The 26,355-nt window shown below is 40.1% G+C and overlaps 2 protein-coding genes across 6 annotated transcripts; both read left to right on the plus strand.

Moving 5' to 3' along the window:
- Positions 1-5,805: 5,805 nt before the first annotated feature.
- On the plus strand, positions 5,806-18,864 carry cmtr1 (cap methyltransferase 1). Of its 4 annotated transcripts, none has more exons than XM_012867290.3 (24): positions 5,806-6,004; positions 7,512-7,613; positions 7,938-8,101; positions 8,226-8,384; positions 8,478-8,570; positions 8,660-8,731; positions 9,010-9,104; positions 10,775-10,847; positions 10,947-11,145; positions 11,229-11,347; positions 11,416-11,512; positions 11,605-11,737; positions 13,663-13,842; positions 13,940-13,996; positions 14,087-14,144; positions 14,941-15,009; positions 15,136-15,267; positions 15,375-15,500; positions 15,736-15,827; positions 16,091-16,159; positions 16,362-16,409; positions 16,560-16,672; positions 16,795-16,903; positions 17,846-17,978. In XM_012867290.3, exons 2-24 carry the CDS (start codon positions 7,517-7,519, stop codon positions 17,976-17,978), a joined length of 2,487 nt encoding a protein of 828 aa, XP_012722744.2. In that variant the 5' UTR covers positions 5,806-6,004; positions 7,512-7,516. The 4 variants fall into 4 exon arrangements, with proteins under 4 accessions (XP_012722744.2, XP_012722743.2, XP_012722745.2 ...); XM_012867289.3 differs by having other exon boundaries at positions 5,806-5,943; XM_012867291.3 differs by lacking the exon at positions 5,806-6,004 and adding an exon at positions 6,046-6,184.
- A 648-nt stretch (positions 18,865-19,512) lies between these two features.
- On the plus strand, positions 19,513-23,343 carry hebp2 (heme binding protein 2). Of its 2 annotated transcripts, none has more exons than XM_012867294.3 (5): positions 19,513-19,654; positions 19,829-19,963; positions 21,073-21,208; positions 21,722-21,902; positions 22,657-23,343. In XM_012867294.3, the coding sequence occupies exons 2-5, from the start codon at positions 19,889-19,891 to the stop codon at positions 22,841-22,843; spliced, it is 579 nt and encodes a 192-aa protein (XP_012722748.2). In that variant the 5' UTR covers positions 19,513-19,654; positions 19,829-19,888; the 3' UTR covers positions 22,844-23,343. The 2 variants fall into 2 exon arrangements, with proteins under 2 accessions (XP_012722748.2, XP_012722749.2); XM_012867295.3 differs by having other exon boundaries at positions 19,548-19,654; positions 19,819-19,963.
- Positions 23,344-26,355: the final 3,012 nt, after the last annotated feature.

Consider the following 26,355-nt stretch of genomic DNA (forward strand, 5'->3'; position numbering starts at 1 on the left):
ATTGAGCTCTCTGTTGTTAGCTGCGAGGCAGAGTAATAAGAGCCTCCTGAATCGGTCGAAAGAGAAACACAAAGGGCCTCTGTTTGCATGCGTTCACATCCGTTGACAGGGGGCGAGCGAGGAAAGAAGCCGTCTCTGTCTGGGACTCTTCTCTTACCTGAGGGAGGGGATGTTGATTAAAAAAAAAAGCCTGAGATCTATTTGTGTCTCCACATGGTTTGTGCAGGTGGCGTGCCAACACCAGCAGCAGGTCAAATCCAACGTTAGGAACTGGTATGTGTTGCATTCGCTCAGTACATTTCCAAGCATTTTCACCATGAATTCCACCTGTAATCTGTATGCTTAGCTCAATTTTTTTTTTTTTTTTTTTTATTAAAGCGGCTTACATGTGTAATTGGGTCAAAACTCCATTCCTAAGCTTACAGTATCAGGTGGTAGCCACTAAATGCTTTGGAGCTGACGGCCTGGTGAGCAAATCAGCTCACTTAAGCTCGACTATGTTTAAACCAGGCTGATGTTTAGCAACAAACATACTTCCAAACAGAAAATTAAAAACAAGCTCATAACACATCAAGGACAGAAGCTAATAAAACACAACTTAAATAGTCAATCATGAGAGTATCAGGACTACTTCGTATATAAATTTCTCATTTAAAGTTGTGTTGAAACCTGTTTAAATCCCTTAACCAGACTCATGAGCTGCTACAGTCGTCTTTCTGAAGGCCTCAGACATCTCTTTGGGTCTTGCCCACTGTGTTTACTCGGTTAAAACCAGACCAAACTACAATGGGCAAACCTCTACAAAATGTGAAATAAATGATGTGATACAAATCTGTGTAAATTTAGACATTAGCAGAAAATTTACTTTTTAGGTTTTTTTGTTAATTTACATTGATTAAATTATGCATTAATGTTCAGTTTGATAATAAGTTAGGGTCACAGAGGCTCTTGTTTTTCAATATCAATTTTCTGTTTTAACTTGTTTTTAAGTTATATTATATTATATTTTTTCCATTTTCTTAGCTTATTTATGTTTTATCTGTTTACATTTAATTCAATGTCTGATTTTTACACCTGTAGCAAAAATCATGCACTTGTTCTATGCTGACATCTAGTGGGCATGGCAGGTACTACTGTCATGTTTATATGCACACACATATATATATATATATATATATATATATATAGTCACTAAAAACAGAAACCACACCTTAACTGAGTTTTTAGTGATTTATTCAAACATAAACATTTATTTACAATATCAGAACCAAATGGGTGTTAAGGTGCTTAATCGTGCGTGGGGTCCTTCAGGTCAAACCCGAAGAACAGCTCATGCGGCATGACTTTTTCTAAATGTAATAAATTTACTGCACATATTTCTGTAAACTTGTAATAAATGTTATATAGCTGGTAGAAATATAAATAACTGTCATTTCAGTCTCTTTATGCAACAGTTTTGTTTTTAACACCCGCAATTTAGACATTTCATGCCTTCATTCCACAAACCTGACTCATAAACACAATACTGCATCAATGTCAAATATGAAAATAGCACAGTAACACCAACAATTTAATGCTTCCTCATACTTCTTTTTTTAAGTCTTAAGTGTAAGCTGGTGCTAAGATGGTTTTTAGCTAAAGAGGATCTGGGATCACCCGATCACCTCGCTCATCCTATTGCCTGTTAAAATGCTAATCTTTCTTTTATATTCACCCTATTGTCATAACCTGCTGGTTGCTTTTGCCGAGAGGTCTCAATTTGATCGTCTTGACAAATACAGTTTAACTGCTCTGATTTACATTCATGTGCTGTCAAAGTTCATTTTCTCCATTAAAAAAAAACTACACAGCCATAAAAAGGTACATTTCTGTTAGGAGACCTCTAACGGCCATTCATCTACATTCAGCTTAAGAGTGAGTGACATTTTTGTGTGCAACTGGGAGACACCCCGGTTGATACGCATGTTGACCCAAGGTGGCATCCAGGATGGCTGTCCTGGTTCTTCCACTTGACCACAACATGCAAGTCCGGCTGTGTCGCCCAGTTCGGCTCACAAAATAGGTTGCGAGGACGCAATGTCCTGCACTACTAATCTCATTTAGCATCAAAAGTGACACGACCACATATACAGGTGATGTACACACAAAAAAAGTGCAGGAGTTGTACAGATTGCAACTGAATACATTTTAGTTTCTCGTCTGAGACTTTGTCACGAGTCCTTACAGCGTGGCGAATCCCTTACAGGATGTCTTTTGGGCTAAACACTACTTTTTGTCAGTTTCTTGCAAATTGCCAGTTGTAAGTGAATATTCCCATGATGAGCCAAGGGAAAGAAGGAGAAATAGGGACCGTGATCCAAGGGCAACACAAGCCAAGTAAAATAAATAAATCATTAGCTGCCTTTCTGTTTACCTCTGCATCTTTAACATTCGACAAGAAACAAAACAAAAATGCTCTACATAAGGCAACAAACTTGTCAGTTCAAACACAACAGCATAATTATGCTAACTTGTGAGAACTTGGGTGATGTTGAACCTGAATCACATAAAGTGGAAACGCAAAGAGCGACATTATCCGCAGCGTGTCAGCAGTTGATATTTAGGGACATAAACATATTCATTGATTTAAAATGTGTGACTCAAAGACAGAACACGGGGGGTAAGCTGCCAGACGGTATAAATTTCGCCAGCTTTTCTAAACTTCATTGGCTTGTTTAAAATGATGTGCGATAAATTTTGTCTGGTTTTTATTTTTTATTTCAGACATTTACTCGCTAAAATCCAGAAAACGTCAGTAGGTCCATTTTTTCTCAAATGCCCAGATTTTAATCTTTATCATTCATCTAAAGAGGTGACTTGATGGCTTGTAGTGCAGCGTGAGCTGGCGGGAGCTGTAGCCGGACAAGCCCACGCCCATCAGACCCATCAGGAAGGCCAAGCGCGGAGAAGCAGAACTCTCTTGGCTCTGCAGCATCGTCTGGGCTGCTTGGGTCTGGAAAACAGAGGAGGAGTTGTCACCATGCATGCACCCTAAACATCCATCTCTAGACAGCATCCTGAGAAGGTATCTCCGTAAAGAGCTCAGCATCAGAGACAACCTCATCCCAGTAATAGTCGCTCCATAAGGAACAAGTTGGCTAAAAGTCTCCATATGTTGCACGTTTTACTTTGTTTCAAATTAAACTTGAAGATTTTGCAAGTACTCATTGGTTATTTGCAAATTCTGAGCCAATCCAGGCCATCCATTGGGACCAGGACATTTTTTGTGACAATTTTTTTGAACGCTTGCTTTAAAAGCTAAATTCAAGACATTCACGTCTCTTGCCGCTCATAAGACGGTGGCACCATTATTTTCGCTGCAGAGAAATGCAACAACACAGATAATGTTTCCTTTTTTTGAAACACACTTTGAAGCTCTAAACCCAGCTGCGTGTGTCTGAAACACCTCCCAGGACACGTGGCTTTAATGCAACTCCTCCAGAGATCCAATTAGAGGGCCTCTACCTGACCTGAAGACAACTTCAACTCAAATCCATTTAAAGACAGGCTGCTGTGCTTCTCCATCTTAATCCTGCCATGAGTCTGACAAATGAGAGCTCTTGGAAGATCTGGGTCATCATTTGGAAGAAATTACCTCGTTGATGATAAATTACCAAAATGAAAATTTTTGGTTGAACTAAGCCTTATTTTAAACACGTACATGGTGCATAGAAGGGGCCAAAATAAAATAAGGTACAACTTAATTTACACATGCAAACCTTTTTTTTTCCCATTGCAGCACCAAAAGTTGTGCAACTCTTGGATTTAACATGATTATTAGAGGATTTTTTTAGATTTCCTTTCCCTGATTTGCCGCTGTAGAGTTTCTGTGATGTCCGGGATGACCTGAAATCTATCCACAAAAAGAACAGCATCACACAAACCTGCAGGTATCTGATGTATCCAGGGGTCAGCCGAGGGATGCGAAAAAACATCCTTGCTCCCTTCAGTGCTTTACAGTTGAGATCACAAAACTCCTCTGCGATTCGCCCTCAGGAGCTGCTGCGGGGGCAACGGTGTCCCTCTGTGTGCTTGTGTGAAGGCAGCAAGAGCTCTCCCCGGTTTCTACAGGCACAAACACCTCGATCAGATGATCTGCTCCAGGGAGATCCGGTCTCTACAGGTTGTATATAAACCCTTGGCTTCATTGTCATTGCGTAAGCTGGTAAGTTTGTGCGTCTCTTTGTGAGTGTGTGTCCCAGATGGATTAGCAGATCCACTGGCGACATGGTGGATTATTATACCTGGGATAAATGTTCCAAGTCTATTGTCCGCCAATTATGCTAAGGGGGGGAAATACATTAACGGATATCAATGGATGAGAAAGCAACATTTTAGTGACGTCTACTGGGAAATTGTTAAAGCTACTTAGTAGTTTCAGCAATTAAGAATAATTGAAGTTTGTTCCCATTCTAAAAGTGGCACAGAGGAATCTGGCACTGCTGTCTGAAACAACAGGAATCAATTTTCTACCCTTGGTCCTCGTCACTGATTCCAGAAGTCCACCAGGCACTTCACGAAGAGTGAAAAAATGCTAAATGTACCTACGTTAAAGAACAATTTAAAAATAAAACCAAAACGACTTATTAACTTGGCTTAATTAAAACACTCATGCCATAAAACGGAAAATGCAGAGCATTGCAAATGTATAAACCTCACATTTAGTCATTATATTCAAGGGCAGCTCTAAACAAATAGGTTTTTAACCTATTTATGTACTGCCTTGAGAAATTGTGGAAATGTAGTATGAATACTTTTTGCAAGGCAATGTGTAATCTCCAAAAAGTAAAAAGAAAAGGCAAAACATAAGAAAATTGCAGTTAAAAATATCCTTGAATCAAAAACATTACAGATAGGTTTTACTGAACATAAATAACAGTTTTTTTTTTCTGGTGCAAATTTCGGGAAAGAAGCTAAAAACTAAATTTTAAACACATTTTTCATCTAAGTGAAAACCTTTAAAACCATTGTAAACTTTTCACCAAGACTGATGAGCATAAACTCTTAAACGTACTGCTAAGAAATCTTAAATATATATATATATATATATATATATATATATATATATATATATATATATATATATATATATATATATATATATATCACAAATATATATATATATATCACAAAGACTGATGAGCATAAACTCTTAAACGTACTGCTAAGAAATCTTATATATATATATATATATATATATATATATATATATATATGAGAAGAAGACGAAGACAACAACAGACTAAACAAACAGATCAGGAGAGGAGGATGCTGTCCAGGCTTCAGTCAATCTTAGACAATGTCTCACACCCTCTCCATGACACACTGGCCCAGATGAGGAGCTCCTTCAGCAGAAGACTCCTCTCACCCAGATGCACCACAGAGCGCCACAGGAAATCATTCCTGCCTGTGGTCATCAATCTTTACAACGCCTCCCTCTGAGAGTCAGACACCACCACTCTGAAATTCTGATGCAGAATTATAGAATTATTAACAATTATTGTCATGTATCCATTCTTTTTGCTCTGTTTTGCACATTGTCATTCTCACTTTATTTTAGATCTGTGTATATATATATATATATATATATATATATATATATATATATATATATATATATATATATATATATATATATATATAATTATGTTGTTTGTATATCTGGAGCGTGATTAAAGTATTTCTGATTCTGATTCTGAAAGTCTAGATTGCAGAAGAACTCCCCAAAGTGTGTGGCTCCTTCCGGAAGTAGCGTCATCACCATGCGTCCGTCTGGCATAGAGGGACGCTCTGATTACGGAGAGCGGGCTAATGTTAACTTCAGGAACTGAATTTATTTTTTTGGCACATTTTTTTCCATTCAAAATAAAGCTCTGACTCGAACGTTTTGAAGCATTTGTGACAGTAAGTCCCAGTCGCTGTTGTTTGCCCACAGAAGAGTGAAGCTATCCCCCCCTCCGAGCTGGTAAAACAAAGAATAGTTGGCTAACATTGCACGCTAACAGCTAATGCTGCGTAGTTTCATTTCATTGAAAACACAAGCTCGTTGAATTCTGTCTACGCCTCTTGGTGTTTTCTACATAAAAACATAAATCGGAGACTGTCCATGGGCCTGTGCTCGATACATTTACCACATAATCGATAGGTAATTGTTTGTAGATGACAGTGTTTTTCTGGTTGTCAGTGTGTGCAGTTCCTGGCAGGGACACAGTGTTGAGTTTGAGGTCGAAAGGCGAGTTTGTTCCTCGTTTAGCAGCAGTGTTAACAACACAAACAGCATTGATATAATATAGATATTAAAACGGACGTTCAAGTATGATAAACTGGTGGCGTTTGGTAGCATTACGAAAAAATGCAGACGCACATGTGACTTAAAAAATCGTTTGTTTTGCTTTAACTGTTTTGACCCTTCTGCCCGTTCACTAGATCAAACATAGCCGATAATCTTAAAATATTATTTACTTTATATCATATCAGGAACGAGGAGTTCCTGTTCTGCAAAACCATTAACAAATGTTAAATATTTGCATTTTCTGGAATTTACAATAAGGTTGAATTTTTAGTTCCTCGTTCCAATCTCATTTATTCTGTATTTACTTCTCAGTCATATTTGATTTTGTTAGTTTTTTTTCCCAAACCCGCTTGCTTTAGCTCACTAGTTTTTCTACTCGAAATGAACCGATCAGGCTTTCCTGGTCAATGCTGATGATTAAAAAAAAATTTAATTAATCAAAATCAGAAGAAAAAAAATGTGCTGCTGGTTCTTTTTTTAAATCCAACAGCAAATGAAAGAGTTACAAGAGTATCAGAGGTTGTGTCAAAGCGTATGTGCTGCACTTTTATCTACTTTTTAGTAACTCATACCTGTGCACCAGATCCATGCTTTTGCATGATTATTTTTATAGACTTAAATTTCTGGAAGTTAATAAATCAATTAGGTTTAATAATTAAGAGGAACAAATCGTTCTCGATATTTGACTTGCTTGTCACTGGTCAAACCCAGTCAAGGGGAAATTAGGCCATTTCAATTACTAGCCAATCAATTAGTACATCTCTGTTTTATACACAGACTCAACATTAGGAAACGAAAGTCCCCGGTAGTATTTCCACACCAAGCCTCCTTACTGCCATGTCAATGGTACAGTCTCTCTCCTCCTTCAAAGATGTTGCCTTGTAGTGCAAAATGGAGCAGGAACTTCTATATTTTTAACATTTATCAACGTTTCATCATAAGCTATGTGTTTGGTATCCCTCCTGATTCTAGCTCACTTAGGCATGTCCTCCTTGTGTTTATACTGAATAGTTCACTTGATGATTTTCACTAGGCCGGGATTTTTAAACTTTCCCTCGCTTGCGAACGCCAGTAAGTCGGCTTGGCGGACCTTTAGTCAGCGTGACCTCGCTCTGGGTTGAAGCCCCAGTGCGTTTGCAGAAGTCTCGTTTTTTGACCATCGCTCTGCTGTTTTGTCAAGCTGTGATGAAGAGAAGAGCGGATGCAACATACTCACCTCTGCAGGGGACGAAGAGGCGCCGCGATGACAGCAGCTCAGATGAAGAGTCACTATCTAGACAAGGTAAATAAACTCAACCAAATGGATGCTTTTTAAGTTCTGGTTAGCAGTTTAAAAGAATCACGTAAATGAGGTGCTGTTTATGTTACGCCTATCCACTACGCATTTGGACATTATTTACAGTTTCACAAGCTAAAGATGAACCGGACTTTTGACAGAAAACGGTCCTTAAATCTTTCTGCTAAAGGGTCGGTACACCAATTAAATGCCATGTAATCTGCATATTGATCGTATTTATTGTTGTTTTAGTAACCTGCATTTTATCGGTGTGTTTACCTGCTGCTGTTTTAAATGAGCGGTGTGCTTCTGTGACGTCCTCCTATCCAGACTCCAGCCAAAATGACTCCCTCAGTGACCAGGAGGAGCACCGACCGAGCTTCTCCATGCCGTCCATATCAGCGTCGTCCTCCTTTGATACCCAGGACAACGACGGCTCCGCTGAGTCCACCACAAAGTTCTCCATGTACAACAGCGTGTCACAGAAGCTCATGGTGAGCAAAATAAGCACCTCAGTATTAGGAGATCTCTCAAGTCAAGATTGTTTTAAAAAGTATTATATGTCGTGTTTTAATAACTCACCTGTTATGTTGTGTGTTTTTTTTTTTACTCCTACAGGCAAAAATGGGCTTTAGAGAAGGCGAGGGTCTGGGTAAGTTCGGCCAGGGGCGCAAAGAGATCGTTGAGGCTTCCACCCAGCGCGGCAGGAGGGGTCTGGGCCTCACGCTGCAGGGTTTCAACGGCGAGCTCAATGTTGACTGGCGCGACGAACCAGAGGTCAGCCAAACCAGCGTCCGCCCTCCGCCGTTCCCGTCGATCTTTCTTTGAAAATGTTTCGTCGGAACGAAGGTCTTGGCTTTGCCTCCGCAGCCCAGCGCCATCGAGAAGGTCGACTGGTTTCCAGAATGCACCACAGAGACGCCGGACGCAGATGAGCTGAGGGACTGGCTGATTCAGGGACCGGTAAAAAAAAAATCAACACAGATACTCTGAGAGACAGCGATTCATGCTTTCTGCTATATTTGTAAGTCTTTGTTTTATCTCCGGGGCAGAGAAAGCTGAAGATTGAGGACGAAACTGAGTTTTGCACAGAAGACCTTCTGCACACTCTTCTACGGTGCAAGGTGAGCTGCAAAGCACCAGCTATCTGTGACGTTTGATTTAATATAACAACTGGAAAGAAACTAATGGGCTGTAAAAGCATTAAACTTAAAGACAAGTCTTCATTTTTGTTTATTTTTTCCACACAAACCATTAAACTTGAAATGCGATTAGTGGGCTTCAATGTAAAAACTAATCATTGATATTTTGCAAGTTTTAAAAACGATTCCTGTCTGTTTTACTGTTAACCCTTCATGTTAAACCTTCATGTTGACTTGATCCCAAACGTTGTGGCATTCAGACGGTGTTTGATGATCTGGAGGGTGAAGAGATGAGGAGAGCACGAACACGCTCGAACCCTTACGAGACAATCAGAGGAGGTATCTTTCTCAACAGGTGAGGGTTGATGCTGTAAAGCACCGGCTGCACTTTCTTTGACTGCAGACAATGTTGAAGTGATGTTCTCTCTCTCTCTGTTTTTTTTTTTTTGTATTTTTGCTTTATGGGATACTGGTCGGGCTAATTTCTGTGCCGCTCAAAGTTAAATATGGATTGGGAAGTAACCAGTTACATGGAAGGGCGTTACGAAATGTGACACATAACTGATTTGTCACATCTAGTACGGGAATTATTTAATGAAATGACTCAGGTCTAAAAATATTTGTCATTGCCATTCGCGTTACACCCTGGTGAAAGATCAGTGTGTCACTTTGGTTTTTGTTCAGTTGTCTATCCGAGCGCGAGTGAATGCGATACGTGTGAAAATGTAGGAGCCATGCTGGAGAGAGGGTTAAGACCTGGGAATATAGACCCACATGGCAGAAACCAGGTCTTTAAACTGTATGAATTATGGAGAGGAACAACAGGATGCTCCCAAAAAGACAAAAAAAAGAAGTCTGAGACAAAAAGAATACAAAACAAAAACTGAAGCGAAGGGTATTATTTTTCAGAAAACAAAAAAAATCTCTATCAAGTCCCATTCAAGAAATGATTCGCAAACTCCCAGTAATTACGTCGCAGATGAAAACGACAAATAAACAGAAAATTGAGGCCGACTTTTGAACAGCTCTTTGAAAGGAGAGCTTCCTCCCCCTTCAAGTTTAAATGTGCAGGTCCACCCGTCTGTCAGCACCTTCGCCTGCCTCTCGTCTGCAAGCCCTTACATCTGCAGCGGCTTTGACGCGACCAAATGCCTTAAAAGTTAAAAGGAACTAGAATACAATAGAATAACCTTTATCGCCCCACAGCGGGGGGAAATCAGGTGCCTCAGCAGCAAGTAAGGGAAAAACTTTGCAATGTAAGAAAAAAAATACCTTAGAGCTGTTAAAAAGTGGCATACTCAGCCAGTAAAAAAACTATTGCTAGCAAGTAGTTAAGCCCAGCGCCAGCAACATTACATGATTGGTATGGAGTGACTATGGAAATATTTAAAATGGAAAAACTTTTCCAAATTATCCATTTGGAACAAATGGATAATTTTTTATACTCCCTCCTACCCATAATGATTTTATGGGTAAGCAAGATATTGGAATAATTTCATAGATAACATATTAAGCACAAGTATGAAGATATTTTATTTTATTTATTTACGTGGAAAATCATCACTGTATACTCCCCGTTGAGTTTTGGTTGTTCTGCGTTCTGCTAGCATGAAATCAAAAGCACTCAGTGTGACAAAAGTGATATCGCAAAGATGCTGTCCTTCTTGAATAAAAATACAGATAAAAAGAAATAAATAAAAAGGGCGTACTCAGATTAAATGAAATGTTGCGCTCAGCAGGGCGACCCAAAATGTGGCCGTATAACCGAGCATAAAAATCAGCAACAGGTTGCATCTAAAGAAAATGTTAAAAAAAAAACCCATCACTTTATGTAATTAAACTGTTACTCTCCTACTACAAGTTACTTTTCAATTAAAGTTTATTTATATAGCGTCAATTCACCACACACGTCAAGTCAAATGCGATCAGATGAGGTAGAATGCAGAAAAGCAGGTCGCTTTGTCACTTTTCTGCTGCTGAGACTTGATCATCCACATCACTTTTATCCGTTTCTCCTGTCTGCAGGGCTGCCATGAAAATGGCCAACATCGACCACTGCTTTGACTACATGTTCACTAACCCGAAGGACTCCCAGGGGGTGAGTGCTCAGGCCCGAACACGCGCTGTGCCGAAGCTCCGCTGGCTCGCAGGGCCCCCGAATAAACACGGAGCCCATGGAACCTCTTGTGTCGCGTAGAGATCCCTGGTGAAGGACCGCGAGGGCGAGCTGCTGTACTTCGGCGACGTCTGCGCGGGGCCCGGCGGCTTCTCCGAGTACATCCTGTGGCGGAAGCGCTGGCACGCCAAAGGCTTCGGGATGACGCTGAGAGGGCCGTGCGACTTCAAGCTGGAGGATTTCTACGCGGCGCCGAGCGAGCTGTTCGAGCCTTACTACGGTGCGTTAGCAAACGTCCCGCCCGAGAGGAGCGTCACATTTCAGGTCCTAAATTATCCATGGGGGGGGCTGCGTGTCTCTCAGGCGAGGGCGGCGTGGACGGCGACGGCGACATCACCCGGCCCGAGAACGTGACGGCGTTTCGTAACTTCGTCATGGAGAGCACCGACAGGAGAGGGCTGCATTTCCTCATGGCCGACGGGGTAAGACGCCTTTGATTCCGTGTGGTTCGGAGATTCACAGATTTTGACGGAGTTTCTGGACTCGCCAGGGCTTCTCTGTGGACGGCCAGGAGAACATCCAGGAGATTCTCACCAAACAGCTGCTGCTCTGTCAGTTCCTCACTGCCCTCTCCACTCTCAGGACAGGTATGAGCGAGGAACTCCTGGAAATCGCCACACCTCTCCCTGTCATCTGGAAGTTGTTCCGTCAAGGGTTTCGTTTTTATCCCCCCCCTCAGGTGGCCACTTTGTCTGTAAAACCTTCGACCTCTTCACGCCGTTCAGCGTGGGCTTGGTCTACCTCCTCTACCTCTGCTTTGACAGGATCTCGCTCTTCAAACCCGTCACCAGCAGGCCGGCCAACTCGGAGAGGTGGGCTCCATGAATCTCCGTATGTGGCTAAATTGATCAAGGCTTTGTTGCACAGCATCATACAAACGGGTTCAGAGGGTAAAGAAGAAATGCATTAAAATAGCACTAAAGTTGAAGGTGAAATGCATATATAAAAAAAATAAATAAATAGCTAAGCCCGATTAAAACACACCGATAAGATAAGCGTTGGCTTTTATGGGAAGTCTGCAGTAAACAATGCTGGGTTTAGTCCTGATTTAAAGGAGCGTGTCGCTTCTTTACGTCTCAAATTCTCAGGAGGGTCCAGAGATGAGAGTTTTTGTTTACTCTTGGTTCTGGAAGTCCTAAATAAACAGCTATTTAATGACCACCACCATCTAGACGTTTGACGAGTATCTTTAACAAGTATTTGTTAAAGGAAATTCATCGCTGGATAGACCAATAACCAGATTTTAAAATCTATTCCTTTACCACTGTAATGATTTGAGTGCCAGGTTGTTTTCCATATTCCTGCAGCTCGCAGCATTTTGGATGAGCTGCCGCCGTCTGATCGATCTTTTTCTTTTCCATGACTTTATTTACTTTAGATTTTAGCCCCATTGAGTCTAGTTCAGTGCTAATGTCTAACAAAGGTGTATTTGGGACCAGAACCAGTGATTGCTGTCTTTGCTGCAATAAGCTGGAGGAAATGCTGACCCGCTGTCCGCTCACTGACACCAGCTCTGTGACCGTAAAAGATCGTAGCTAAGAGGTGCCACTGAAATAAAATCAGTAAGGAAAGGTTTTTAGGGAAAGGTAATAGGATTTTAAAACATTTCAAGTCTTTGGTATAGCCTTGTTAATGTTTTATGAGTTCAATGTTCAAAGCTACTGTATATGGCCAAGGTTTACTAGAGGATGTGCTGAGCTCTGGACTTCAGGGTGCACAGAAGTAACGCCCGGTTTTATTAAATGACTTGAATTAACAAAAACTAAGACCTATACTTAATAGCACACAGAATACTATTTGCCTCTACGTATCATTTGAGGTTTCCTCTACGTATCATTTGAGGTTTCCTGGTGGAATACAAGTTACACTAAATATAAGTCACCGTTGTGCAGCAGCTCGGTAGAAATTCTGGATGTTTGTATTCTAGGGTTTATTTAATCGATTCATTCAAATTTGCGATTTATTCAGATACATTTTTTTTGGAAAATCCGGATTTTATTTTGGGCTTCCATGAAGAGAACAGAATGTAACGCTGAATATATGTTTAGGAAAATACATTGTTAAAGTATTATGAAGAGGAAACGTTTTTTACTATAAGAGGAGGAACTTTAATGTGTTTATTTACGTTTTTTTTTTTAAAGCTGTTCTTTGCTTATTGCGTAATACCACTAGCAACAAACATTTTATAATATTTTCATTGTTTACAACGGCAGGCGTCTTGTTTTACAAGCATGTTTCACAGCTTGTCTTTAGTTGCACTTTAAATTCAGGTCAACTACCAGATGAAATGCTTGACATAACAGCAAGTTTTTAAATAATTTTGTTTTGTGAACCGAAAAGGAGAAAAATAATTGATTAATCGGATTTGATATAATCAAATCTAGGATTTTATTTTTAAGCCATATTGGCCAGCCCTAATTTAAAGTTCAGCTGTACACCAGTCATTCTCAGTTATGATAAAAGCTAAAACAACAAACAGCAAAAGCAAACACAGCTGTCCTCTTTTCATTAAGTAGAATAAAAAAATTGAAGATGAGCCAAGGACCAAGCACAGAGTCCTGCGGGACCCCACACAGAGCAGAGGAGGATTGGGAATTATTTGGACCGGCACAAAACCTTCCCTCAGCCTCGTGTGGCACAAACTGGTCCAGTTAGGTCCCATAAAATGCCTTGTCAAGGGGGTTTTAAGTCAAATGTAAGTAAAGGAGCGTGTCTGCTGTCATACTGCTGTGTACAGGTACATCGTGTGTCGCAGTCTGAAACCCGGTTCGGATGCGGTCAGAGAGTACATGTTCAGAGTCAACCTGAAGCTGAACCAGCTCAGGAACCGGGACACTGACGTCACGGAGGTGGTTCCACTGAGCATCATAAAGGAAGACACCGACTTCTTCCAGTTCATGGTCAACTCCAACGAGAGGTAGAGGCGCAGTTTTCAAAAAAAAAAAAACAACGCTCTTAAAAGCCGCTTGCTTCACAACGTTGCCGACGGAGACTGTGCTCTGCTGTGCCCTCAGCCTCTGCGCGGTCCAGATCAAGGCCCTGGCTAAGATCCACGCCTTCGTCGTAGACCCGTAAGCAAGCACACCTGCACGCACTTTCTGTGTAGATTTATGATCAGATGGCCGTCACGTCTGAGAGTGACTGTGTTGCCGTGTTTGAAGGGCGCTCTCCGAGCCGAGACAAGCAGACATCAGGAAAGAGTGCTTAAAGCTGTGGGGGGTGAGTGGAGGAAACTGTCAACTCGACACATTTTATTGCCTTTATATTTGTTAAATCAGGTGAAAAACAGCCAGTGTGTTGTGGTTGTTTTTTTTACATATGTGCACATGTAGATATTTTATATCAACCGTAACAAGGTGGAGCTATCCAGGTAATATAAATCAATTAAAAACAATGAAAGGGCCTAAAATTGTCTGTATTATGCAACAAAAAACATAAAAAAGTCGCCAGTCATCTCAGCTGAAAGCGAACAGGACAAACTGTCTCAGACTAATATCAGACTGTAGTTGGTGGCCACTGAAAATGTCTTTATAAATTTATTTTAATCAAAACTACAAGTTTTTAATAAAGAAAAAAGAACACATGCTCTCTGAACTCTTTGAAGGAGGCGGGGCTTGGTGACGGAGCGTTCCTGGGTCTGCGTTTCTCATTGGTTGGGAGAATGTAATGACTAATGTTAACCTACATGGTTAGAATGCAAAAGAAAGGAAAACGCTTATTCTATTGAACTTTTTATTGACTTTTTGATATACGTCTATCAATCGATATATATTGTTATTGAATTATCATCCAGCCCTAGCTACAGAACACATTTTTATTGATAATCTTTCTTTAACTAAAATCAAGTTAGGCTGTAATTTAATCACTTTCTTCTCCAGAGATAAATAAAAAAGATAGATTAGAAATCATGGTGTGAACATTTCTTTTGAAATATTTGATGCTTATTTTTTTTTACATGATTGTGTTTTTCTATGTTATTCTGCTTGTTATGTTGAACTGCTTTTTCTTGTTCCAGGTACCAGACAAAGCCAGAGTCGCTCCTTCTTCATCCGACCCGAAAACCAAATTCTATGAACTGACTAAGGTCTGATATGAAAATATCCATATATGTTTTTATCTGTAAGATGAATTGATAAAGGAAAAAAAAAACTAGAAACATTGTGTTTAAAGTGTCTGGACCCTGATTCTCCTTTCATCTGTCTTGCCTCAGAACTCGGACGTGGAGGCGTTCCAGAGTAAGATCACTCCTCTGGACTCCAGCACGCTCAGTAAGCTGCGGCAGATTTTCGACTACAGGTGCATTGTGGGAGGGGGAGAGCAGATCTTCCTGCTTGCCCTGGGGGTAGGTCTGAAGGCACAGCCCTCCTTTTATTTTTCGTTTATATCCAAAGCAACCAGCAGAGCAGCTGAACTGCTTCCTCTCGCCTTCTCTGTTCTCTGTTTGGGTAGAAGTCTCAGATTTACACGTGGGACGGGAAGATGCCGCTGCGCTGGAAGAAAATGGAGAATTTTAAGCTGGAGCTGCCAAGGGAAACCCTCTTGAGCGTGGAGATTGTTCAAGAACTGAAAGGGGAGGTGAGAAGGAGCTGAAAATAAATGCTTGATCTCTTTTAGTCAAAGCAAGCATTAAAATGACTAAACAGAACAAATGGGGGGGAAAAAATGTCTTCACTGGTTTTAAGTTTTTAAGAACAATAGAAATAACTGACTTTCAGCCATTATCTAGACCCATTGATGTTTAATTTAAAGACATTCTGATTGAATTCCAGAGATCAATGTGTGTGTATAACAGCGTGTGTTTGGTTCTCAGGGTAAAGCTCAGCGCAGAATCAACGCTGTCCATGTAATGGATGCGCTGATCCTTAACGGTACGGACGTAAGAGATCAGCACTTCAACCAGCGGTACGACGTCAGCCGTGTTACTACCTGCAGATTTATCTGGACGCGTTTTTTTTTTTTTTAAAACAAGTCATTTTGTTTGTCTACGGTTCACTTGAAGCATTTTATGGCTTCCTGCGAAAACCCGATGTCGGAAATAGTCTTCTGGTTTTGGCTCTTCAAGTAATATCTGTGCTGTAGACACCCACAACAATATATATATAAAAAAAGTGTGAGAATAGCTGTGGAATGTTAATGTTTTCCACATTTTTTTTTGTAATTTCTAGGATCCAGATGGCCGAGAAGTTTGTGAAGGCGGTGGCGAAGCCCAGCAGACCAGACATGAACCCGATTAGGTCAGAACTGAATCCAATCTGGCCATTTTTTTTTCTCATTTGGCTGAAAAACACTGAGCTTAAAATATGTGTACATTATATTTTATTCTCTAATTAAATTTAAAATATGAAAAATGAAGTAATGTTGACAAATTTAATTCAAACAGCTTCTGGTATTGTGTTATTGTAATTAAATGGTTGTTTTTTTTCCTCCCCCAAACAGAGTGAAGGAAGTTTACAGACTAGAGGAGATGGAGAAAATCTTTGTCAGGTAGAACACAAACTGATTTCCAATACAAAAATAATCCTGTGATTTATGGTATTCTTGTTTTCCCATATGATCTGCATTATTTTTGTTGTTTTTCGTCACAAGAGATTGTCTCTAACGATGCCAAACGTTCTATTTTCCTTCCTCCGACAGACTTGAGATGAAGATGACAAAGAGTTCAGGAGGCGTCCCTCGTCTGTCCTACACCGGCAGAGATGACAGACACTTCCTTCCCACGGGCCTTTATATCGTTAAAACCGTCAACGGTGCGTATGCGGGGCCGTTCAGTAAGCCTGTCGTCTACGGGCGTTTACCGCGTATCGCCGCGGAAACGTGCTGAAAATGAAACAAAAAAAAGTAAAAGCAGAACCTCCCCATCTCCCTCCAGAGCCGTGGACGATGGGATACAGCAAAAACTCTAACAAGAAGTTCTTCTTTAATAAGTTAACCAAGAAGTCGACGTACGACATGCCGCTGAACGCTGCCGCTCCTTTCCGGTTTGTATTCGTCTTCTGTTCAGCTCTGCAATGCGTTGCAAAAGTATTCACACCCTGTGGAGATAAAGGGGGAGTGAACAGTCGAAGGCTTTTAACTTGGGTTTCATGTGATAGAACTACATAAGGTAGGGCGTCATTGTAAAGAGAAAAGAGGCCATTTAAGGTCATTTTCCTGCTTAAAAGGAAAACCTCTGCCTCGTACTTCAAAAGACCCACTGCTGTAGTTCCAAAAAAAGTAAAAAACAAAGTAACTGGACTTGTTTTCCGTAGTTGAAGACGTTTCGCTTCTTCTCCAGGAAGCTTTCTCAATTCAAAAGGTCTGGAGTAATGTGGAGTAACAAGCTTTATACTACTGCCCAAACAAAGGCCTTGTAATGGCTTAGATAACGTGCAAATTCAACAGAAACAGGTCCACCCCTTAGTAATGGGCGGCCGTTGAAGTCATTAATGGTAATGGGCGGTCAACTAAGGGGTGGACCTGTTTCGGTTGAATTTGCATGTTATCTAAGCCATTACAAGGCCTTGTTTGGGCAGTAGTATAAAGCTTGGTACTCATCATTACTCCAGACCTTTTGAATTGAGAAAGCTTCCTGGAGAGGAAGCGAAACGTCTTTAACTACGGAAAACAAGTCCAGTTGCTTTGTTTTTTTACTTTTTGTGGAATGACCATGACCTGGATGACTGAGAACCTTCACCAGCACACTGCTGTAGTCGTTGCAGCAGATGAATCTACAAAGTGTAGACTCAGGGGTACTGAAAACAGATGCATTCCTCATTTATATTGGTGATAAACGTTAAAAAAAACGTTCCGCTTACAGTTTTGCACCACTTTGTGCTGGTCCATCACATAAAATGCAAATAAAAACAAAGAAAGTAAGTAGACATTAGAGATGCGGAGGAAACAAACGTATATCTGGTTTATTTTCTGTTTGAATCTTTCAGCGTTTGTCACTCTGAGCGACTCTTCTGGGCCTGGGTGGAAGGGGTCATCGTTCACGATTCGCAGACCCGGATGGACCCAGAGAAACTGTCCAAAGATGATTTTTTAACCTTTATCCACCAGCATCACCAGTGAAGAGGAACGTAAGGAAGAGCAAAGATGTCCGTCAGCCACAGCGTGTCCTCGGGAGACTCAAAGGGACGGAACACGCAGAGCCTTTGGTCTGGACCATTGATCATTATTTATTTGACAATAAAAGGACGATAAAGCCTTTCTAACCTTTTTTTTTATGACAACTCAACTTATTGTCCCAATTCATTAAACTGCTTTAAGATGATTATCTAGGTCTGTGCTTTGATGACTTTCAGAGAAGTTTTTTTCTTTTTTTTAACTGATCAAACCACCTTCAGGAAACTGGACTGAATCATTCTGGCCTTTAGCAAACAACACGGAGACGACGAGAAACCTGCTGTTGTTTTCACCATGCCTTGCATTTCCCTGTTCATGATGAGCTTTGCTGTGCTTTCATACACCACTTTACCAGTGACAGATTGGGTTTAAATGGTTAAACTATGCATCAGTTTCTCCTTCAGGATTACTGCTATTATACCACGACTCTTCTTCTTTAATGAAGACGAAGTGGGACTCTAAAACCAGCTGCACCTCTGCCTTTTCCTCGCTGTTTTTCCTTCTTCAGCTAATCAGCCTGGATGTAGCATCTGTCTCTCTCTCTCTCTCATCCTTCTTCGTCTGTAATGAACTGTGTGTCTCCCAAATTCAATTTATTTAGGTTTTTGTGCCTCGTACGCTCTGAAGATTGTTGTAAATGCTGCAATTTACTTCTTTTTCTGTGGTAAACTGAGCTCTGTTGTTGTTGGGTGTAAATACTGAAGTGGTAAATAAAGGGGTGAAGCTGTTGCCACCGCTTGGTGAAAGTAAATTAAAGTCAGAGTATCAAAGATGCTCTGACTTTAAAATCTCACTGAACATTTTAGAAAACCCCAACTTTATTTGATAAACTTTAATTCAGAGTTAAAAAAAAAAAAAAGATCCACCATTGGTAAATAAATGTTTTAAAGAAAATCACTAAAGTGATTAAATATGTAAGGAACTTTTTAGTTAGTGACCCATGGCTTTTTGTTGCCCCAGGGTATATATATGACGTCACACAGGGGCTTTTTTTCTCTATTCAAAATAGGGAAGACCAGAAAACAGGCCCTTCAAGTAACAACAGGAAAATTGATTATTGTAAATGTCTTTACAGTGACATCTGCAACAAAAGACTGTCTCCATGACCTTTGTGGTTTTCGAATATGTTTTCACCATGGGTACCAATAATTTTTGAGGATTATTAAAAAAATAAAAAAAATTATATATATTTTTTCAATTATTTGTTTAAAAGATAACCATTGGTTAAACCCTGTAAGAAATATCGATCCCCAAGAAAATATTTAAGGAACCTAATTTTTTAGCCTTTGCATTTCTTAAAGGTACACGTGTAAATATAATCCAGCACAAATCAGTTTCTACAAATTAAAAGACAAAACCTTGATTAAAGAAAATCGTTGTTGTAATTAAAATAATTGGAGGGGTTTTATTTTGAAATCTGTCAAAAACAAATCGTAGCAAACTGTTTTTTAAAGGAGGAAAACACCCAAACGCACGCCTTTTGACCCGGGCTTTTATTCTGAAAGTTTGAGTCACTCAGCCAATCAGGTGTCGGGGCGCTCTGTGACAGGAAGCGATGTTGCGAAATCATTAGTTGCCGTCTTAACGCCGTGAAGGAACGGATCAAACGCCCTTATCCAGAGGTGAGTGTTTTATTATTACGCAGCAGAGTTATAAATGAAGCAGATAAGTTTGGAAGTGAGCAGATGGAGGTTGCTTAGTGACGCACAAGAAGCCAGAAGTTAGACAAGCGGTGGCGGTGACGTAACGTTGCGTAAACTGGCCCAGCTACATCTGAGATCTTCAGCTGTTTGCAGGAGTTTGGAAGCTGAACGCTGAGGATCTTCTCCAAGTTGAGGACCAGCCGCCCGTCAGCCATGCTGAAAGCTCTGGGACAAGCTTTATTCTCCACCGGGCTGAAGAGTCCCAAATTCACAGCAGAGGAGGCCAAGGTAAATTATTCTCAGTGGGATCATAAACGCAGAGCTCCAGATCTTCACCTGCTCTGGTCTCCTGCCTGTCATGGGACCAGCCTCTCTGCCATGGGTCATATAAACTCAGATGACTGCTGAATTATCCAGCGGTGGTTCTGATCATCGTTTAACCGCTTTACTCTGGGTTCAGCGGAGATATCAGCACTGTCTGAGCTCCTCTGATAAGAACAAAAAGATTTTCTCCATGTAACAGTAATTCTGACAGTCTTTAGGTCACTGTTGGTTGGGTGAATCTGCACCTTGAACATGTAACCTTTGTAGTGGTGGGGATTTGTTTTCCTCTTTAAAAAAAATCTCAATAATCCCAGAGTTGTTTTTATTCGACTAAAAACGTTATGGTTAAATAAGAATATAAGGAGACCGCTTTGTTTTAACCAAGCAACATAACCAGATTCTATACTGTTGGAAATGTTTTTATTAAATAAGAATGAATTAATGTGTCAGACCCAAAGGTAACCCTAAATGGGGTTGGATCACAAAAAATGTGCCAATATACACAATTTACTATTATATACAGCTTTTTACATACAGGAGATTGGGCATGTAAAGACAGTGAATATAAAAAGTGTACACTTACTCTAATAAAAAGCCAGTTATTAAGGATTTTAAGTAATCAGCACCATCAAAAATACATAATCAAAGATAAATGCAAGAAAAAAACCTGGTTGGCTAAGCTAATACCTGGTCGAAGGACCTTTTAGATTCAATTGCTGCAACCGGTCCTTCTGAGTCAATTTTATTTAAATGGAAATAAAGTCCTTACATTTCCAGACTTACACTCGTTTGTGTCTTTTAGCTAAATTCAAAGCTCACACAGCATTTCCAATATTTGGGTACAGGTCTCATTGTTCAAAGGGGAAGAGGAGAAGGATGTTAAAAAATTAATCCCCAGATGTTTCTCTAACATTTATGAAAAGTTCCCTCACACAGGTGTTACCACTGCAACAGTCCATCAACCATGCATTAGTTTATGGGGGGGAGAAAAACAGTTTTTCCACATTTTATTTGTTTCTGGGTTTAACTTCAATGACATTAATATTTTTTTGTGCGTGTCTTTGTTTGAACAGGGACAGGACTATGAGATCCGCACCTACCATCCCGCCAAGTGGGTGAGCACCACTCTGAGTGGGATGCAGGGCGATGAATGTACGAAGACCGGCTTCCGCAGGCTCTTCAGCTACATCCAAGGCAGCAATCAAACCAGTGAGTCGGTGGCAAACCGCGCAGGGAACAGGGGGGGGGATAAGCTCATACTTATTCCAACTTTGCACATGCAGCGATGAAATGTGCGTTTTAAGTAGCGCGGTGAACTTTACTGAACATTAGACACTTAATTAGAAAGAACCAGCCAAGTGAATAAACGTTCAGATTAACTGCAGCTCAACACAACGAAGTTGATGAATAAATGCAAGAGAAAGGGCACTTTAGTTCCTGCTCAGCAGTTTGCAACAGCAGCACTGCTTTTGTCTGACTCAGCAGTTTGCTGCAGCATTATTGATGATGTTATATATTGTCTGTGTTGTTACTACTGGCACCGAGGTCTGCAGCGGGGTCTAATCTGTTTTTAGCCGTCGTCTGCTCAGGGATCATGATGCACCAAAGTGTTCATTCGAGCAACAGAGCCGGACGTACCCAACACAAGCCCGACACATCTTAAACCTGGCACCTCACCATGTTTTTTTTTTTTTTGTTGTTTTTTTTCCTGTGCCTTTTTAGAGGCCAAAGTGGAGATGACCGCCCCTGTGACGTGCCGTGTGGTCCCCGGAGCCGGCCCCGCCTGCGAATCTCAGTTCACCGTGTCCTTCTACATCCCAGATGAGCTTCAGGCAAACCCGCCTGAGCCCAGCGACCCGGATGTGTTCATGGAGGACCGCAAGGAGTTCACCGCATATGTCAGGTAACGAACGCTGGCAAGAAATCAAAAAAAAAAAAGTATTGTAACGTGGTGGATTTGGTTCAGCTAGCAGATTGAAGAAGCCACGACATTATAAAGACACAATGGTGATGATGAGTGGGAGATAGAAGAATAAAAAAAGTGGGAGAAACCAGGAAAGAGAACATAAGTTATGATGATAATAAGAAAATATTAATAATAATTAAATACTGAAATACTAAAAACTGAAGTCACTGGCCGCCATCTTGCTACTCCCTACTTTCACAGAACCCCATAGGATTGGGCTGCAACAACAAGCAGTTTTCTGGCTGTGTGAAAACATTTCACAAGTAATTCTACAGTCAGTGGATGTACTAACACTATCAACTACTTGGAAATTAGGTGCTGAAATATTTTACATGTTATTCATATTAAATATACATATATGTATATATAAATATGTGTATATGTATATATAAATATGTAAATATGTTTTTGTACATTGTTATTTATAATATATATATATATATATATATATATATATATATATATATATATATATATATATATATATATATATATATATATATATATATAATATTTATTTATTTATTTATTTATTTATTTTTTTTGCAAAATATTTCAGCACATGACTTTCTCAGTACTTGATAGTTTTAGAACATAACATAAAAGTATATGACATTTGACAGCGGGCTATCAGCACTCCAGTGTGTAATATAGCTCTGTGGCTTCATCCTACTCTTATTCCTATTTCCAGGACGTATGGCGGGTTCTCCAATGAAGATATGAAGCGGGAAGAGCTCCTGAAGCTTTTGGAGAGCCTGAAGAGGGACGGCGTGGAGTTCGTGGAGCAGCCGTACTACACGGCCGGCTACGACAGCCCCTTCAAGCTGACCAACCGCAGGAACGAGGTGTGGGTCCTCAAGAAAGCGGAGCAGCCGTAGGGATGCGACAGAATAATGTTTAACGACCAAAACACTTCTAACATGCAGTTGTAATTGATGCAGAATGTCCAGCAGGCGGCGTTGTGTGGATTTAAATAGTGCCTTAGATTTTTTTTTTTTGTAACCCGTTGAAATAATTTTATGCTTTTGTGTTGTTTACTGGTTTAAAGGGAGATTTTACTAAATAACTAAGCAATGTGTTGACATATAATTCTAAATGTGAAGTGAGCCAGTGTGAAGGTCAGTCGTTTTTAAAAAATCATCTGCTGCTATTGCACCATCTGCCAATAAATGGACCAAAAATCTGAGGAACCGGTCCTATGTTGGGTCAGAAAGCCCCATAACACTCTCAACAGGTGTAGAATCACGCTACATCATTAGTTTCAGTGCCTTGCAAAAGTTTAAGAGCGTTCCTGTTTTTTTGCTTCACTACAGTGACAAACGTCTGTTCTAATTCATGGGGATTTTATGCATTAGACCACCAAAAAAAGGTTTTAGATAAAAAAAAATAATAAATTATATATATATATATATATATATATATATATATATATATATATATATATATATATATATATATATATATATATAAATCAAAAACAAAGTATGGCATGCATTTCTATCCTACACATGTTGAGATTTTTGTCCATTCATCTTGGCTCAATCGGATTAAGGTCACTTCTGAATGGTCTTTATTCTGGGATATCTAAGTAAAACTGTCTGAATATAAATGCATCCCACATTTATTTAGATTTAGGTTTTGGCAAAAAAACATTTATCATTGTTGTTGCACTTGGTCTATATTGGTATAGAATCCCAATGAAATAAACTGACATTAATGAATATCATGTAAAACAATATAGAAACATTTTTGCAAATTTCTCTAGAGGACATGGAAACATCTTAAAATAAAGATAAGGGTTTCCAGACAATTACCATCTCAATATTGAAATCAGACCTGGATCATTAGTGTTGAGTCATGATTTTCAAATTAAAGAGCCGTCTCTTTAATTGGGAGGTTTGCAGCAGATCCTTTGGCCTTAATAGGTGTCAGTCAGCTTGATACATCCCAGTTTATCTGGTCTCACACCTCACCTCCAGCCTCTCCTATCGGGTCCATCGTGATTAACGACTGAGTCACTATTTCTGGACTTGTCATGCCGCTGAAGACTCGTCGTTTGTCATTTTCCTCTGCAGCTAGTGATGAATGAAGGTGTGTGTGAAGTTAGCAGGCGGTCCTGTCTGGTTCAGGCCAGAGAACCTGTTTGATATCTAATACGTTGCAGATATTTAGGAGGAGAAGTGGAAAGCTCTAACAGGAAGAATGCCTTTTTTACATGAGTAACTGTTTCTAAAGAGATACCACTGTGTACTTGATTACTTGCTTCTATATGTGGTTGAATGTAAAGATATTTTATCAATAATAAAGAGAACTAATCAAATGAGGTTTTTCTTTTATTTTTTTTATTACATTTACCTCCAGACCTCATGTAATCTGATGTAATAAAAAGTTCTGCTTGCCCTCCACAGTCCGACGATCGTGACCTTTTATCAGCCGGATTAAAATCTTGGCCGCTGCTGGCGTCGCCCTTTATCCTCGCTCACCCTCCTCATCTTGCTGAGGCTCATCTCTGCTGAGTCGCCCATTTTATTTGTGGCAGGATTGTTCCCAATATCATGTTCAGACACTCAGCAGAAATTTCCCCTTTTTTTTTTGTCCTTTAGAACACAAACGCACCGTCTCGGTTTAACGTTCAGGTGCTCGCTGAGGCGGAGCGTCAGTGCTGGGAACAAGTATGTAATGAGGATCCCTGCTGTAATCTAAACACCACAGAGGGGTGTTTACAGCCCACCTTCATGCTGTAACGTGGAGGAAATGGGAAACGGTCCTCATGTTCTGGTGATTAACAGGCGGCAAAAACTAGCCTGTTTACATGCTGGATTATTTGGGTTTTAAGCTCGGTAACTAGACTGAAGCAGTGGATTCTAATATTGGGGTCGGGGCCCCACTGGGTGTCGTAAATCAACAAGTTTGGGGTCTCCTCAGAAAGAAAACTAAAAAAATAAATGTAAATATTTTTGTCATTTGTGTAAAAAAGAAAATATAAAAAGTGCCATATTAGTTTGTGTGGTTTTTATACCTGTATCTTTGAATTTAAAATGACTGAATTCTTCAATTTCCAGTTATTTTGGGGATTGAAAGCAAAAGTGAACTATGACTAGAGCAGGAGTCATAGTTGCTAGCAAAAAACTAGCTTTAATTTTCTAAAGGCTTAAACTGCAGTGGGATGAATAAACATACCTTCAGAAGGCAAATTCTTACACATTTTTAGCGATGCACCACTTATCCAGTATTCTCTTGATTGGCTCTAACCAGCAATCAGTCTATAAATAAATATATACCTTTTTGGCCCTTTTTTTAAATCATACAAATATTCACCTTGAATTTACAGCAGATTTATACATTCAAATTTATACTGATGAATAAAGGATCAAACAAATGATAGACTGACAGACGATGGATTAATGAAGACAAAAGGAGAAATGAAAGGAAACGATATTTATACTTTAGAATTAGGAATAAACTTTAGAATAATCATGTTACATGCTTTCCTCATCCAGACCAAGTAAAATACTTAAAATAACCTAATTTCCCCAATTTTATAGAAACATTGGATATGCTTCATGCATAAATGTCTTATAATTCCTAATTTATCATTAAGATGAAAACTACATCCATCACAGAACTTGAATCTTTCACCATCAGTGTTTGTCGCATTTGATTGTAGAACGAAAACAAAGTTTACACAAAAGGAGTTTGCATGTGTTAAAACCCCGATAAACCAGAATCTGGGCATTTGTAATATGTTTTAAAATCCTCACGGCGAAATATTGAAAATCGGAAACTAACTGCACAAGAAATCCAAGTTCCCTGAAAAGCCTTGTTTTTTTTTTTTTAATCCACCAGCATCTCCTGGAGGAAAATTGGTACCTTGAAAGATCAACTATTCAAATAGCAGCTAGACAAACAATTTGGCGGCAGCTGCAACTGCAGCGCGTTGACCGGGCTGCAGCATGTCGCATTGGGTGGGAAACGCTCCCGATTTCTCTGCCTTTTATCAGTCACGCCCTGGAAACATCCTGTACAGATGAAGGTGCGAGCAGGAGGACAGCAGGAGCCGTCAGCAGTGTGATTATAGCCGGGAGGAGCGGGTATTGATTCCCATCTGACGGCCAGATGGAGGGAGCTCGTGGAGGACAGGTGACCGCTGGTGGAAATCCACAAAAAAAACGTCCGGCCCTGAGAGAATATATTGCAGAGAGCATTTTTTTTTAGGTTTTTACTGAGGAGCGTGGAGTCGAAATGGCTCGATGCTGCTAATGTCCAGAAGGAGATGTAACTGATGACCCCACAGAAGGGGAAGGGAGGGGGTTAAGCTTTCCAGATGACTGAGGACCATGGCTGCCACGACCACGGCGCTAATGAGGATATGATTTGGTGCATCAGGCAG

This window comes from Fundulus heteroclitus, chromosome 15 (genome assembly GCF_011125445.2).
Source record: "Fundulus heteroclitus isolate FHET01 chromosome 15, MU-UCD_Fhet_4.1, whole genome shotgun sequence".
Taxonomy (NCBI): Eukaryota; Metazoa; Chordata; class Actinopteri; order Cyprinodontiformes; family Fundulidae; genus Fundulus; species Fundulus heteroclitus.